Source organism: Mobula hypostoma, chromosome 8 (assembly GCF_963921235.1).
Source record: "Mobula hypostoma chromosome 8, sMobHyp1.1, whole genome shotgun sequence".
Classification (NCBI taxonomy): domain Eukaryota; kingdom Metazoa; phylum Chordata; class Chondrichthyes; order Myliobatiformes; family Myliobatidae; genus Mobula; species Mobula hypostoma.
Genome location: NC_086104.1, coordinates 31667991 through 31682680, shown reverse-complemented (window position 1 = coordinate 31682680; position 14690 = coordinate 31667991). Strand labels below are relative to the sequence as shown.

At 40.4% G+C, this 14690-nt stretch overlaps 1 protein-coding gene across 1 annotated transcript in view; it reads right to left on the bottom strand.

The window, feature by feature from the left end:
• abcg8 (ATP-binding cassette, sub-family G (WHITE), member 8) overlaps positions 1-14687 on the bottom strand; it is a 58895-nt gene extending 44208 nt beyond the window's left edge. The window contains exons 1-5 of the mRNA XM_063055648.1: positions 14548-14687; positions 14297-14407; positions 7835-7991; positions 6258-6496; positions 2555-2687 (exon numbers count right to left, since the gene is read on the bottom strand). Coding sequence (XP_062911718.1) covers positions 2555-2687; positions 6258-6496; positions 7835-7991; positions 14297-14407; positions 14548-14559 — 652 coding nt within the window. The 5' untranslated portion in view covers positions 14560-14687. The remainder of the gene's footprint in view (positions 1-2554; positions 2688-6257; positions 6497-7834; positions 7992-14296; positions 14408-14547) is intronic.
• Positions 14688-14690: the final 3 nt, after the last annotated feature.

The following is a 14690-nucleotide window of genomic DNA, read 5'->3' as shown; positions in this document are numbered from 1 at the left end:
GTGGAGGAGCAAAACCTCATATTCTGTTTGGACAGCTTCCAAACTCATGACATAAACATCAATTTCTCTAACTTCTGATAAGTTTCTAACCTAACCCGCTCCACCCCCCTTCCTTTCCTCTTCTTCCATTCCCCACTCTGGCTGCCTTACTCTTCTTTTCCCTTCACCTGCTTATTACCTCCCCTATTGTCACCTTCCTTCCCTTTCTCCCATGGTAAACTCTCCTCTCATATAAGATTCCTTCTTCTTTTTCAGCTCTGTCCCTTTTGCATTTATCACCTCCCAGTTTCTCACTTCATTCGCACCCCCCACCTCTCCCAACCATCCAGCTTTACCTATCACCTTCTAGCTTGTATTCCCTCCCCTCTCACCACCTTCTTATTCTGGTTTCTTCACCCTTTCATTCCAGTCCTAATATAAGGGTTCGATCTGAAACGTTGACTGTTTATTCCTTTCCATAGATGCTACCTGACCTGATGAGCTCCTCCAGCACTCTGAATTTCCAACATCTGCAGAATCTCTTGTCTTTATGAAGAAGGTAAGTGCTGGTTCAGAGGAGGCGTAAAGCAGAATCATTACAACAGCTGTTGTCAGAAATAATATGGCCGCCATTTTGATGTGACACTGTTCAATTCAGCTCAAAGTCCAAAAGTACTTATCCAAAAGACAGCATGCCATTAGCTCCAATAATTTAAGAGGCTAAGGAGAGATCTGGGGTCCCAAACACTCCTTCCAGATTCATCAAAAAATTACTTGCAATTCTTTAAGATACCTCTAGTACTGGGGATAAGGATCATTTGGTGTTTGACTGAAGTGTGCAGATGCCACACTCTCTGGAAAGAATTTGATGGGATAAATAATTCTCATTATCACAAGACTCTTTACACCCAAACTTTAAAAATTGTGCAAGACTCCCAGAACATGAAAAGTCACGTCAACCTAACCAAAAATAGGTAAAGCTCACCTATTGGTCTGTTTTTCATATTAATCTTTCCAGATACCTATGTAAATGCTTTTAGCACAAGTTTATCACATCAGTCTTAATGACTCCCAAGTAATTTTTTTTCTACACATTTTTCCAATTTTGATGTAAAGCATCTATTAAATCTTTTTAATTTTTTATTCAATTTTGTTTTATTTTGTTTTAGCTTTTCAAAATGTCTTTACTATTTTGATTTTTCCCAGTATTGACCAATATCAGTGATATGGAGCATTCCCCAATACACCAGTGAAATGCACAGCAAATCTCATGAGTCCCCAGACCCAATAAACAGGTATTAAATACAGAAATAAGTGATGATTAGAGTCCTGAGAGTGATCTGAGTCTTGTCAAGTAGCACATCAAAGGATATCAACATCTAAATGGCAGGTAATTTCTTAAACACATCAAAGAAAGTAATAAAACAAATATTGTGAGGAATTAGGGAAGCAAATAATATATTCTAAAATCACTGCCAATGTACTGAATCAAAATGAATAGATTAGTATTTATTTATTTCTTTCTAGCCCTTTCTAGCCCTTTGAGCCGTGCTGCCCAACAACCTTCGATTGTCTCCTGATCATGGGATAACTTACAATGACTAATTAACTTATCAATTGCTACGTCTTTGGACTGTGGAGGGGAACTGGAGCACCCAGAGGAAACCCACACGGTCACTGGGAGAAGATACAAACTCCTTACAGACAGCGTCATGTAGTAAACAAAGTTAATGTCAAGTATGGGGTGACACTGAAAGATCATAAAGATTAAATTGCAGGAAGGAATGGAAAATATAAGAAATGAATTGCCTCTTGAGGCACATAATTGAATGCATACAATGTGAAATCTACCTTTTTTTTGGATGTCATGGATGGTAAGGAAACAAAAATGTATCCATGGAAATAAAAAGTTTCAGAAAGGGTGAATCTCTGATAAACTGATGGTCAGATCAGCATGCGACCTTCAAGTTAAGTTGATACAAAAGAAAATCAGCTTGCAAAAGCAGTGATATCCTTTTTAACTCTTTACAGAATAATCAGAAAAGGGCATAGTGCCCAAGGTTTGGAAAACAGCTAATACGTGAAAACAATTTTTCAGATTGGAAAATTCCAGGAAATTATAGACTGATGTCACTGCCTTATGATACTTTAACAGGTAACTTGGAAGAAAACAACTTAGCCTGACAAACCTTTGGAAGATATGCATAATTATTTATTCATGGGAGGGAGATCATTTTTAACAAAGGTATTGGAATTCTTGGAGAAAAATCATACACCCTATTGATGAAGGCAATTCTATGGATGTAAACTAATAACTGTTCTCCATGTTAGTGACTGGTGCACAGGGGGTAAAGTCATGGAATAGCAGACAGGCTTTCCCAGGTGAATCAGAAATTTGGCCAAACCTAAGCAATGGGGAAGGTGAATGAAGTTATGATCAAGAAAACGTAAAAATCAGTCATATAAACGCTACTAGCAATGAACGCTTCTCAATATCTAAGCTGGTTGGTAGCAATAGCTTCAGGTAAAGATCTCAGCACTTTTAGAGATAGTAATGTGACAGTAATTTGTTTACCAGGATTCCACAGAAGCTGAACTCCAATGCTCACTCGACGCCGCTCTCCTCCAGAGACTCCTCGAATTAAGTAATTCCCCACTCTAGTATTTGCACATTGTCTCAGTCGGAGTTCTGCTATAACATCCTCTACCTGAGAAATGTAAGAAACCACTTTAATAGTTACCAATTACTCTATTGTTTCTTCGGTTCCTAAGGTGGGTGGTAGTGGGGATAAGCTCCCACTACCTATAAAGTGCTCCAAATGGCATGCAGCTCTAACAGCTGCTGACAACCAAGTCCAACTCTTGGCCTTCACGTGTGGCTTAGCTACTAGGCCCAGCGGAACTGTTTCTACTGACAAGAGAAGGGTCAAAGGCAGACCACTGGCACCTCAAATCCAGTTGCTTCGGGCAGATAGGGCCTCATCAGCCTTGGATGGCAGCCCACCTAGGAGAAGGAAAACTCTGACTTTAAACAACCGCTGCCTTGCGGCCATACCCACCCATGGGAAACGCTTCGGGAATAAACCCCGAGGCAGAAATCTGGAGCCAGGCTCCCCAAGGCAGTTTGATGTTGTTTACAACTTCACTCTGGCAACCTCTGTGACAACACTGGTGCCAAGCTCTATTGGCACTTGCCCTTCCCTTGGTCTCCATCAGTGACGTGGAGAGGGGGGAGCCCGCTGCATGGGCAACAGCCGGTTCTTCAGTCCACCAGAGGCGCAAACCCATGATCCCCTGGGATCGACGGCTGCCCCTACTACTGTTATTACTATTGTTTCTTTAACTATTACAGTCTGATCTTCATTAAATCACAAAGGCAACATAACTTTACATAAAGCTCTGATCATCTGCTAAATGTAAATCCTTATGGATCAGCATATGGTTCATTGGGGCTGATTCCCATGTTTCCTGGAAACTCACTAGGCCCTTTCCTGATTCCCATGTTTCCTGTAAACTCACTGGGCCCTTTCCTGATTCACATGTTTCTGGTAAACTCACTGGGCCCTTTCCTGATTCCCATGTTTCCTGTAAACTCACTGGGCCCTTTCCTGATTCCCATGTTTCCTGTAAACTCACTGGGCCCTTTCCTGATTCCCATGTTTCCTATAAACTCACTGGGTCCATTCCTGATTCCCATGTTTCCTGTAAACTCACTGGGCCCTTTCCTGATTCCCATGTTTCCTATAAACTCACCGGGCCCATTCCTGATTCACATGTTTCCTGTAAACTCACTGGGCCCTTTCCTGATTCACATGTTTCTGGTAAACTCACTGGGCCCTTTCCTGATTCCCATGTTTCCTGTAAACTCACTGGGCCCTTTCCTGATTCCCATGTTTCCTGTAAACTCACCGGGCCCATTCCTGATTCACATGTTTCCTGTAAACTCACCGGGCCCTTTCCTGATTCCCATGTTTCCTGTAAACTCACTGGGCCCTTTCCTGATTCCCATGTTTCCTATAAACTCACTGGGTCCATTCCTGATTCCCATGTTTCCTGTAAACTCACCGGGCCCTTTCCTGATTCCCATGTTTCCTGTAAACTCACTGGGTCCATTCCTGATTCCCATGTTTCCTGTAAACTCACTGGGTCCATTCCTGATTCCCATGTTTCCTGTAAACTCACTGGGCCCTTTCCTGATTCCCATGTTTCCTATAAACTCACCGGGCCCATTCCTGATTCACATGTTTCCTGTAAACTCACTGGGCCCTTTCCTGATTCACATGTTTCTGGTAAACTCACTGGGCCCTTTCCTGATTCCCATGTTTCCTGTAAACTCACTGGGCCCTTTCCTGATTCCCATGTTTCCTGTAAACTCACCGGGCCCTTTCCTGATTCACATGTTTCCTGTAAACTCACCGGGCCCTTTCCTGATTCCCATGTTTCCTGTAAACTCACTGGGTCCATTCCTGATTCCCATGTTTCCTGTAAACTCACCGGGCCCTTTCCTGATTCCCATGTTTCCTGTAAACTCACTGGGTCCATTCCTGATTCCCATGTTTCCTGTAAACTCACTGGGTCCATTCCTGATTCCCATGTTTCCTGTAAACTCACTGGGCCCTTTCCTGATTCCCATGTTTCCTATAAACTCACTGGGTCCATTCCTGATTCCCATGTTTCCTGTAAACTCACTGGGCCCTTTCCTGATTCCCATGTTTCCTATAAACTCACCGGGCCCTTTCCTGATTCCCATGTTTCCTGTAAACTCACTGGGTCCATTCCTGATTCCCATGTTTCCTGTAAACTCACTGGGCCCTTTCCTGATTCCCATGTTTCCTATAAACTCACTGGGTCCATTCCTGTGCTTCCTTTATACTTATTGGGTTCACAGGAAATGTTATTGTACTTATGCGTAACACACGGGTTTGACTGAGTGGCACAGGCTTGTTGGGAAGGGCCTGTTACCGTGCAGTTTCCCTAAATTAATACAGTAAATAGATTGACTGACAGACAAACAAACAAATTAAAACTTTGTTTGGATATCAATTGGAAGAAGATCCAATTGTCTAAAAAAAATCTGGCACTTTCAAGCATATTGGACTAACAGAATTCTACTTGAAATAAGAACACAAGTTTTTAAATGTTTTTTAAAAATCCTAATATACTGTATACAAATGTTCATAGGGATGAGCACAGAATAACAGGGTGATTCATCTGCCTCATAACTACTTACTTTGGTTCCAATTAAAATAGACAAACTGGTGGCTTAAAACTACTCATAACTTGGTACAAGAGTTATGACCTCATTAGAAAAATCTTCAGAATACCAGACATGCGAAAATGAAAACTGCCTTTTTGATGAAATAGAGGGTATCTACTTGATTGGAATAATGCAGTTTGGATTTGTGTCTCCTTGCACGACACCAAGTGATCAGTACTCAAATGTGAAATGGAAAATGCTCAAACCCTTTGCCACAACATCTTTCACACTCGGAAAATGAAATTATTGTACACAGAGATATTTAACAATTCTAACTTAATGTTAAAAAGGCATAACAGTGATGTCTATGCAAATGTTATGTTACTGAATTAATAATCCATGTTTGAGAATTTGCAAAAACTATTCCTGGTAAGTGACCACAAAACTATCAGATTTTTGTAAAAAAAAGACTTCATTTTAACTGAGAAAATAACAAGTATCCTTTCTAACACGGATCCATATGTGACTTACTTGGATGCATCAAATCATCATGTGTTAAGTTGATACTATTGGTTAACATTGTGAGATTACAACCAAGTCTGATAATTCTTTGTCATCCAGTTTCTTTTCATAAAAAAGGACCAAAATTGACACGCATTCTATGAGAGAAAATTTTTATCCAATATCTCAGATTTTTTTTGCTGGTGATTTGTGAACCCTGTACAGGTGAATTTCTGTTATCTAAACTGCTGTAATGCAGGGGTCACCTGTGCACTTTACAGGCACCACTAAGACAACCTGACATAGAAATCGTGGCTGATATTTTTTCCCCTCCCTGACAGAAAGATCAGGACACGGCAAAGATGGAAGCTGTGATCTTCATGTCTCTGTGATTCTCAGTGCCACACAGAACTGTTATTTTGGAAGTGTGGTGAGGATTATGAAATAACACCTTGCAGCACAAGCTGTAGAACAATCGGACAGATCAGTGACATTAATTTTGAATTATACTTTCAAAGAGTCATTAACAACAGATAAAAGACTAAGCTCTCTCTGTGTTTTGAATTTCTACGAATCTTACCCTTCTATTTCTCTGTTCTTCAGTGAAGTCTTTTGGAAGACGTAACTTTGCAACAAAGTTAAATGTTTCTCTTACAGTGAGGTTGGGTAACAATCGGTCATCTTGTCGCACATGCGCAATACATTTTTTAACCAGTTGCTCGTTGACTGGAGTTCCATTGAGCAATATTTTTCCTGATTTGCTTCTCCCTCCTTCATCTCTGCAGGTAATGATGTCAAGTAAAGATGTTTTCCCACATCCTGTTTACGAGTCATAGACACATAGATTCATATCCATCCACAAATTACTAAATAATAACTACTATTGTTTAACTTACTTTAAGGAGCATTATCAAGTAAATTTCCAACATGTTCATAGGATAATAGTGTGTTTTTCCTTTAAGTAACTAGTATTCATTTAAAATTAAGAAAGGACGATGCTGTTTCATTGCCATCTGCAGGAATTGGCTGTGTGTGGATTAAAGATGGTGAGAATATCAAATCAATGCATTAATATTAGCAGAAGTTTGAAACAACTGTTATAAAGCTCAGCAAATTGGGAAGCACTCCAGTTAACATACAGGTAGTTGTGTCACTAAGCCTAAAATTTCTGGCCTTAAAAAATCCAATTGACAAAACTGCAGTATCTAGAATAACATAAACGTTATTTTCCATATTTCAAATATTGGCTGCACATTTTAAAAATTTATTCAATAAGTTTTCTAGAGAGCTCTGACTCAGCTAGAGGTAAAGTTTCTTAAACAATTGACCATTAATGATGGTAGACTATTCAATTATTGATTAGGCAGACCTAATTGTGTGGTCCATCAGATACTCATGACCAGAAAACCATTCCCCTTCTGCAGCTGTAAACACAGTCTGCAGTTACATCAGATCACAGTGTTCCACATCCAAAGTCTATTCCAGTCTAGAATAACTTTCTAAACAGCTATGTTACAAAAAGTAAACAGATCCAAAAATCGCTTATGTTAGGAACCTGAAATTAAAATAACAAAGACAGTTACATCATTCGGTAAAAAAATAGAATTGATTTTTCCGCTCAAGGACACTTCATCAAAGCTGGGAAAATGAGAAGATGTGAGTTTTAATTTGCAGAGAAGGGAAGAGTCCAGAGAATAGAGATTCTGCCACAGGAAAGAAACAAGAACACAATCTGAAACTAAAAGTTATGCACTTTCTTAAATTATGGACATTTAGTGAGGGGTGGTCTCACCTTCTACCTGTGCCACATTAATCGCCATCATGAATACAGAATATTATTTGCTGTCTAGGCCCAGGGAGGGGAAAACCTCCTCCCATATCCCAAAGACTGGTCACTGTAAACTCCCCTGAGTGTGAGGTTGAACGGCAGAACCTAGAGCTAATGGGAATGTGAGGAGAAAGATTAAAAAATGATAATTAGGGATGAGAAGAGATTGCTTTGTGAACTGAAGCAGGGCTTGCCCTCGTCACAAATTAAGGTGCTCAGAACATTGTCTTTCATTCACAAATGTATACATTTGTATACAAATGTATATATATATCACACAATTAGAAAACCGATTACAAAAAGATATCATTAATTTGTACTACTCTTACCGGAACTCCCTATAATAGCCAACATTTGCCCACTTTTGACTTTAAGATTTAAATTCTTCAATGCTATTATTTGCCCATCTGAACTTGAGTTCCATTCCCATGGCATTTGTAGTTCCGCCAGTTTTTCATACCAGGGGATCTGTGCAGCAGTGTTAACCTGCAATTGGTAGCCAAGAAAAACAAATTAAAATATTGTCTTGAAACACGATTTCCGGACAACACTGTAAAGCACATCAGACTCTAGTAATGGCCCAATTACCGTTTGTTATAACACACTTGAGTTAGACTGTTGAGGAATGTCCATATGACTAGGTCCATAGGACATTTGGCACATTGAGTTTGCTCTGCCTTTGTATCATGGCTGATCCATTTCCCTCTTAGCCCCAATCTCCTGCTTCCTACCCGTAACCCTTTATGCCCTGACCAATCAAGAACCTATCAACCTCTGCTTTTAATTTAGCCAATCTTTGCCCTCCACAGCCACCTGTGGCAACAAATCCCACAGATTCACCCTCTCTGGTGATAGAAATTCCTCCTCATCTCCATTCTAAATGGATGTTCTTCTATTCTTAGGCTGTATTCTCTCCACCACAGGACATATCCTCTCCACATTTGCTCTACCAAGGCCTTTCACCATTCAATATGTTTCAATTAGATTCCCCCCACCCCCCATTCTTCTGAATTCCAGTGAGGACAGGCCCAGAGCCATCAAACACACCTCATATGATAATCCTTTCAACCCCAGAATCCTTTTCATGAACCTCCTTTGAACCCTCTCCAATGTCAGCATATCTTTTCTAAGATAAGAGGCCCAAAACTATTTACAATATTCCAAGTGAGGCCTCACCAGTGTCTTATAAAGCTCAACATTACATCCTTGCTTTTATATTCTAGATCTCTCAAAATGAATGCTAACATTGCATTTGCCTTCCTCATCACCGACTCAACCTGAAAATTAACCTTCAGGGAATCCTGCACAAGGTCTCCCAAGTTCCGTTGCACCTCAGATATCTTAATTTTCTCTCCATTTAGAAAACAGTTTATCCTTTTATTTCTTCTACTAAAGTGCATGACTATATATTTCCCAATACTATATTCCATCTGCCATTTCTTTGCCCATTCTTTTAATCTGTCTAAGACCTTCTGTAGCCTCTCTGCTGCCTCAACACTATCTGCTCCTTCTGCAAACTCGGCCATAAAGCCATCAATTCTGATATACAGGTCTTTGCCATATAATGTAAAAAGAAGTGGTCCCAACACAGGCCCCCGTGGAACACCACAATCTCTTCAGCCACCTCCTTCAGAACAGTAGATCATCTGGTCCAGGGGAATTATCTACCCTCAGACTTTTCTCTTTCTCAAGCACCTTCTTCCTAGTATTGCCACCTTCACTCGCGTTTTCCCCCGATTCTTGAACTTCTGGCACGCTGCTAGTCCTTCTACAGTGAAGACTAATGCAAAATACTTATTCAGTGCATCCGCCATTTTCTTGTATCCCATTACTACCTCTCCAGCATCATTTTCCAGTGGTCCGATATCTACTCTCTCGTCTCGTTTACTCTTCATATACCTGAAGAAACTTTTGGTATCCTCTTTAATATTATTGCCTGGCTTACTTTTATATTCCATCTTTTCCTTCTTTATGATTTTTTTTGTTGCCTTCTGTTGGTTTTTAAAAGCTTCCCACTATTTTTGCTCTATTATATGCTCTGTCTTTGATTTTTATGTTGGTTTTGACATCCTTTGTCAGCCACAGTTGTGTCATCCTGCTTTTAGAATACTTCTTGTTCTTTGGAATGTATCTATCCTGCTCCCTGACTTGAGCTATTGCTGTTCTGCCGTCATCCCTGGTAGTGTTACCTTCCAAACAATTTTGGCCAGCTCTGTCTCTCACACCTCTGTAGTTCTCTTCACTCCACTGTAACTCTGATACATCTGACCTTTGCTTTTCCTTCTCAAATTGCATTCTCCCATAAGTGTTTTTATTTAGCTGATCACAGGCAGGGCATTGGTGGTTTGCTACAGTTGTCCATTCTCTGTGCCTTGACTAAGATGGGAAACTCATTGGCCTGATTTTACTTTTGTTGCAATGTACGTTTATGTGATAGTGGTTTAGGTAGGACTAGGCTTGGTTAAACATCCTTTTTATTAAAAAAGACAGTCATAGGCTCTTGCACGAATAATAGCGAACATATTGCAGGCAAATGTGGAAAAATTGCCTATACTGTTTGACAAAAATATCCTCCAAAGTTTTTAAAATGATTGCCAGTGTTATCCATGAAGAATGCCTTTTGATGTAAGGTTATGATAATGCAGAAATCTACTCCAATCTGCAGTGGTTTCTTCAGAAAATAAGAATAAAATATTCTATTTTTCAATATTATTTACAACATACCATAAAAAGAGCTATATACAGCTATATACATAAACTAAAAAGAATTTCAGTTTTTTCGGGTATTAATTGTTACCATTTTAGAGATCCTGATTCAGGAACTCCATTGCATATTAAGATGATATTCTATCTCAAAATGGATTAAAGCTAAATCTCACCCCTTGGCAAGATCTGATTTACAATCTGCAGTCATATCTTCAATTTTTTAAATGTTATGATAGTTGTTTATTGCATTAATTTAATGTACTGTTATATAATGTAATTGGTCCCAATAGACTGCTGCAGTTTTACAATTGTGCCACCAGACGGCAGTATGGGAAACTGGATTCCACATTATTGCAAATCAATGCAACAATGAGTACTTTTATATGTTCCATGAGAGCTGGCCAAATTACTTGAAATTAATCCTAGCTATCTCTGATTTTCAATGATAGGTGGTCATGTTTCAATGTCACTACTCAGTAATAGACTGACCTATAATATAGTCTTTCACTTTTGCTTAAGAATAGAAATGGGGGAAACCTTGGGCACTTCCTCTTGGATTGAAGTGGTGACCTCTAAGGAGGAGATGAATGTTGCTGCTTCATCCAAGGAGTTGACCAGATCCTGATGTCAGGCCAATATGTCACAGCTTATCTCCCCTTCATAGATGCTGCCTGACTTGTAGGAGTTGTGAACTGCTGGATTGCAACACATGTCCAACTGGTCTGGTTAAGCTAATAAAGAGAAAAACATGAACTACTATGACAGATGGTTGACCTGGTCCTTTCTGAGACAAAGAGAGCTTACTGAAGCTGTAGAAACTAACACTGAGTCAGGAAGGCTGCAATGCATGCAAATAAAGAAGAGGTAATATTTCTTGAGCTTGTGTTAGGCCTTACTCTGACAGTGAAGGAGATCATAGACAGATATTTCAAAATGGGAATGAGACAGAGAATTAAAGTGGAAGGCAACAAGAAGCTCATGGTCATTCCTGCAGACTAAACACAGATTCCCCATCAAACATCTGACCTGCATTTGGTTTCTTTACTGTGGAGGACTCCATTGGAAAAAATGCAAATAAATTACTGCTTCACTTAGAAGGAGAATTTTGTTTGCTGTAAGCTGAAGAGGTGAAAAGACAGGTAGTGTATACCCTGTATTTGCATGGGATCTGCCAAAAGAGTGACTGGTCTGCAAAGAGAGCTGACCAGGGAATCAAAAAGTAAACCTCTCTCTAAATGCTACAAGGGGAGTGAGGGGATGGAAGGATGTGTCCAGTGCTGAAATTTCTTGGAGGTGTTGGCAATTGTGAAGAAAGAGTTGTTGAATGTGGAGACCAGTGGAGTGGAAGCACCAGGGAATCGCTATCCCTGCTCTATCCAGCAGAGGGAGAAAGTACTGAAGAACAGTTACGAGATCAAGCTACTTTAAGTCAAAGTCTGTCCCGAGCCTTGTGGCCCATCAGGCCGTGAAGTGACTGAGAGTACGAGAATCCCCCCCTCCCCCCACCGGATAGGATGCCAGTCTATAAGGGGGGCTGTTAAATACCTCGCTCTTGAAATATAGCCCTAAAAAGCTATTTTAACATTCACATATAAATCATTTTAAATATCTGCAGCATTTCTAAGCATAGAAATTTAAAAAAATAATTTCTTTAAACCTAATGAACTAAGAGCAACTCACTGAATACTGGAGGAACTCAACCAGTCAGGTAGCAGCTAAGGTGGAAAATGAACAGTTAGCATATCAGGTTGAGATGTAGACTGTTGACTGTCCATTTCCCTCCGTAGATGCTACCTGATGCTAAATACCTCCAGCGTTTTGTACATTGCTCCAGATTCTAGCACCTGCAGTCTCATGTGCATCTAATGAAATAAGAATTCAATTTAGAGGAAAATCTTTCCAGGTGCAAGTTTTATGACAATGGTCAGCATCAAAACAGCTAGTCACAATGACTCAAGTTACAAAACGCTTACAAGCAGCCACATCAGTTTGATTGAAAATCACATCTGGTGCCTATTGTACAGTGATCCACAAATCAGTTCTATTGGTGAAGAGATGTTTCCCAATAATATATTATTGTGAAGCCAAACAGTAGTGAAATAAAATTAAAGTGAACATTTAAATTAATACAATGCCTTTAAAAATACAAGATGTCTTGAAATTTTAAAGCCAATTTACTATTTTTGAACAACACACATCAAAGTTGCTGGTGAACGCAGCAGGCCAGGCAGCATCTATAGGAAGAGGCGCAGTCGACGTTTCAGGCCGAGACCCTTCGTCAGGACTAACTGAAGGAAGAGTGAGTAAGGGAGTAAGATCTCAAATCCCTTACTCACTCTTCCTTCAGTTAGTCCTGACGAAGGGTCTCGGCCTGAAACGTCGACTGCGCCTCTTCCTATAGATGCTGCCTGGCCTGCTGCGTTCACCAGCAACTTTGATGTGTGTTGCTTGAATTTCCAGCATCTGCAGAATTCCTGTTGTTTACTATTTTTGAAGTTGTAATTGGTAACTGTATTTAGTTAACAGCTACATAAATCACTGAAGGATAGTACACCTGCATCTTCAGATTGAACATTTTCCACCTTTCACATTTCTCATTTAAAATTCCCCAGTCACTAGCTTCTGCAAATCCTGGTATAATACCACATGCATTCACATGGGAAACTTCATGTATTCTGAATAGTGAACTTATTCCCCATCTTCAAGCTTGAGACACAGTTCCTTACTAATAACCTTTAACAAAGTCTTTAATACAAGGGTTGACGCAATAATTTTACTTTCTGGAAACTGGCTAACGTCAGACTAACCCATAGATATGAGTAGAGTACTGCACATGCGTGCAATGTGAAAGTTAAAAAATGCTGCAGACACTCAGCAGATCAGAGAGCAAGGCTGAACAGGGAGTGAGGCAAGGTTAGTTCAGGTCAATGAACTTTCATCACTTTCGAATTCTTATCAAAGATCATTGGCTTGAAATGTTGACCAGATTTCTCTCTCTCTAAATCCTACTTAACCCGTTAGGTTCAGTGCTGTTTTCATAACATACTACCAGTACATTATTTGGTTTTATTTGTTTAAGATTTGAGAGTACGGAAACATCTGCATTCCATGTCAAACACTTTTGGTTATTGATGCCTTTCGGTAAACAAAGAGCAAGCATCACATACAAAATGCTGGAGGAACTCAGCAGGCCAGGCAGCATGTATGTAAAGGAGTAAATAGTCGACGTTTCAGGCTGAGACCCCCCACCCCCCCATCAGGACTGTAAAAATAAATGAGAAATCAGAGTAAGAAGTAGTACAAGGTGGTAGGTGATAGGTGTAACCAGGAGAGGGGGTGGGGTGAAGGAAAGAGCTGGCAGGTTGAATGGTGAAAGAGATAGACGGCTGGAGAGGGGGGATTCTGATAGGAGAGAGTTGAAGACCACGGAAGAAAGGGAAGGGGAAGGAGCGCCAGAGAGAGGCGATGGGCAAGTGAAGAGATAGGGTGAGAGAGGGGAACGGGAAGGAGTCAGCATGCAGTCCGAGAGAGACCACCTATCCTGTCTCAAACGGATAAAGTGTTCGTGAAGAACTTTGCATCCATCTCTTGCTGCATTTAGTTTCTCTACCATTAAACATGAACATTCAGGACAATTAGTGAAGAGTTCTGTGTGTCTCTTGCTTCAGTGTGGTCACGATGCCATCACCAAACAGCCAAGTTTAAATTACACCATTTCACGTACATATAAATAAACAGCGCGGAGTATGTCCTTCCGGCCCTTCCAACCCTACCTCGCCAGCAATCCCGACAAACCCTAACCTAATCACGGGACGAATTGGCCTGTGTAAGGAAACCGGGGCATCTATGGGGAGGATGCATAGACGGAACCGTACTCCAAAACGCCCCGAGCTGTCACAGCATCGCGCTAACCTCCACGCACCCGTATTTTGTCCAATGCAACATTAAATCGTTATCAACAGTCTCTCAAAATAGAGACGTTACCATTAAAATTGTACTTCTACGCTTGTTTAATACAGAACAGCTTTAAGTAAATAGCTAGCTAACAGTGAATCTAGATCTTCCGAACAAGAGAAGTCACTCGCCTCGTAACTAAGGTCCAGCACTTGGAGTAAGTTGGGTTTGCCGCTGTAGGTGAAGTAAAGGCTACTTTCTTCCTCCAATGTACAGAACACCTGATCTTGGAGATGGCCAATCTAATTTAAAAATACAATGGAAATCAACTAAAATAGTTATAACTCGTACAGAATAGAACTCAATCAAACTTATAATTGTCAAAACCCAAACGTCCCAGAGTTAGTTCTGGGCAGTTTCAGCTCACGACTGGGTCACTCACATTGGGCTCCATGCTTTTGGTCAGGACGCTTGAGGGGCGATTGAATTCTGCGGATCCTGGAAACTGTGAACCTTTTCCCCATAAAGAGGCAAATAATTAATCAATCCACGGCGACAGACGCACCGATGGGCTTTAGTATGAGC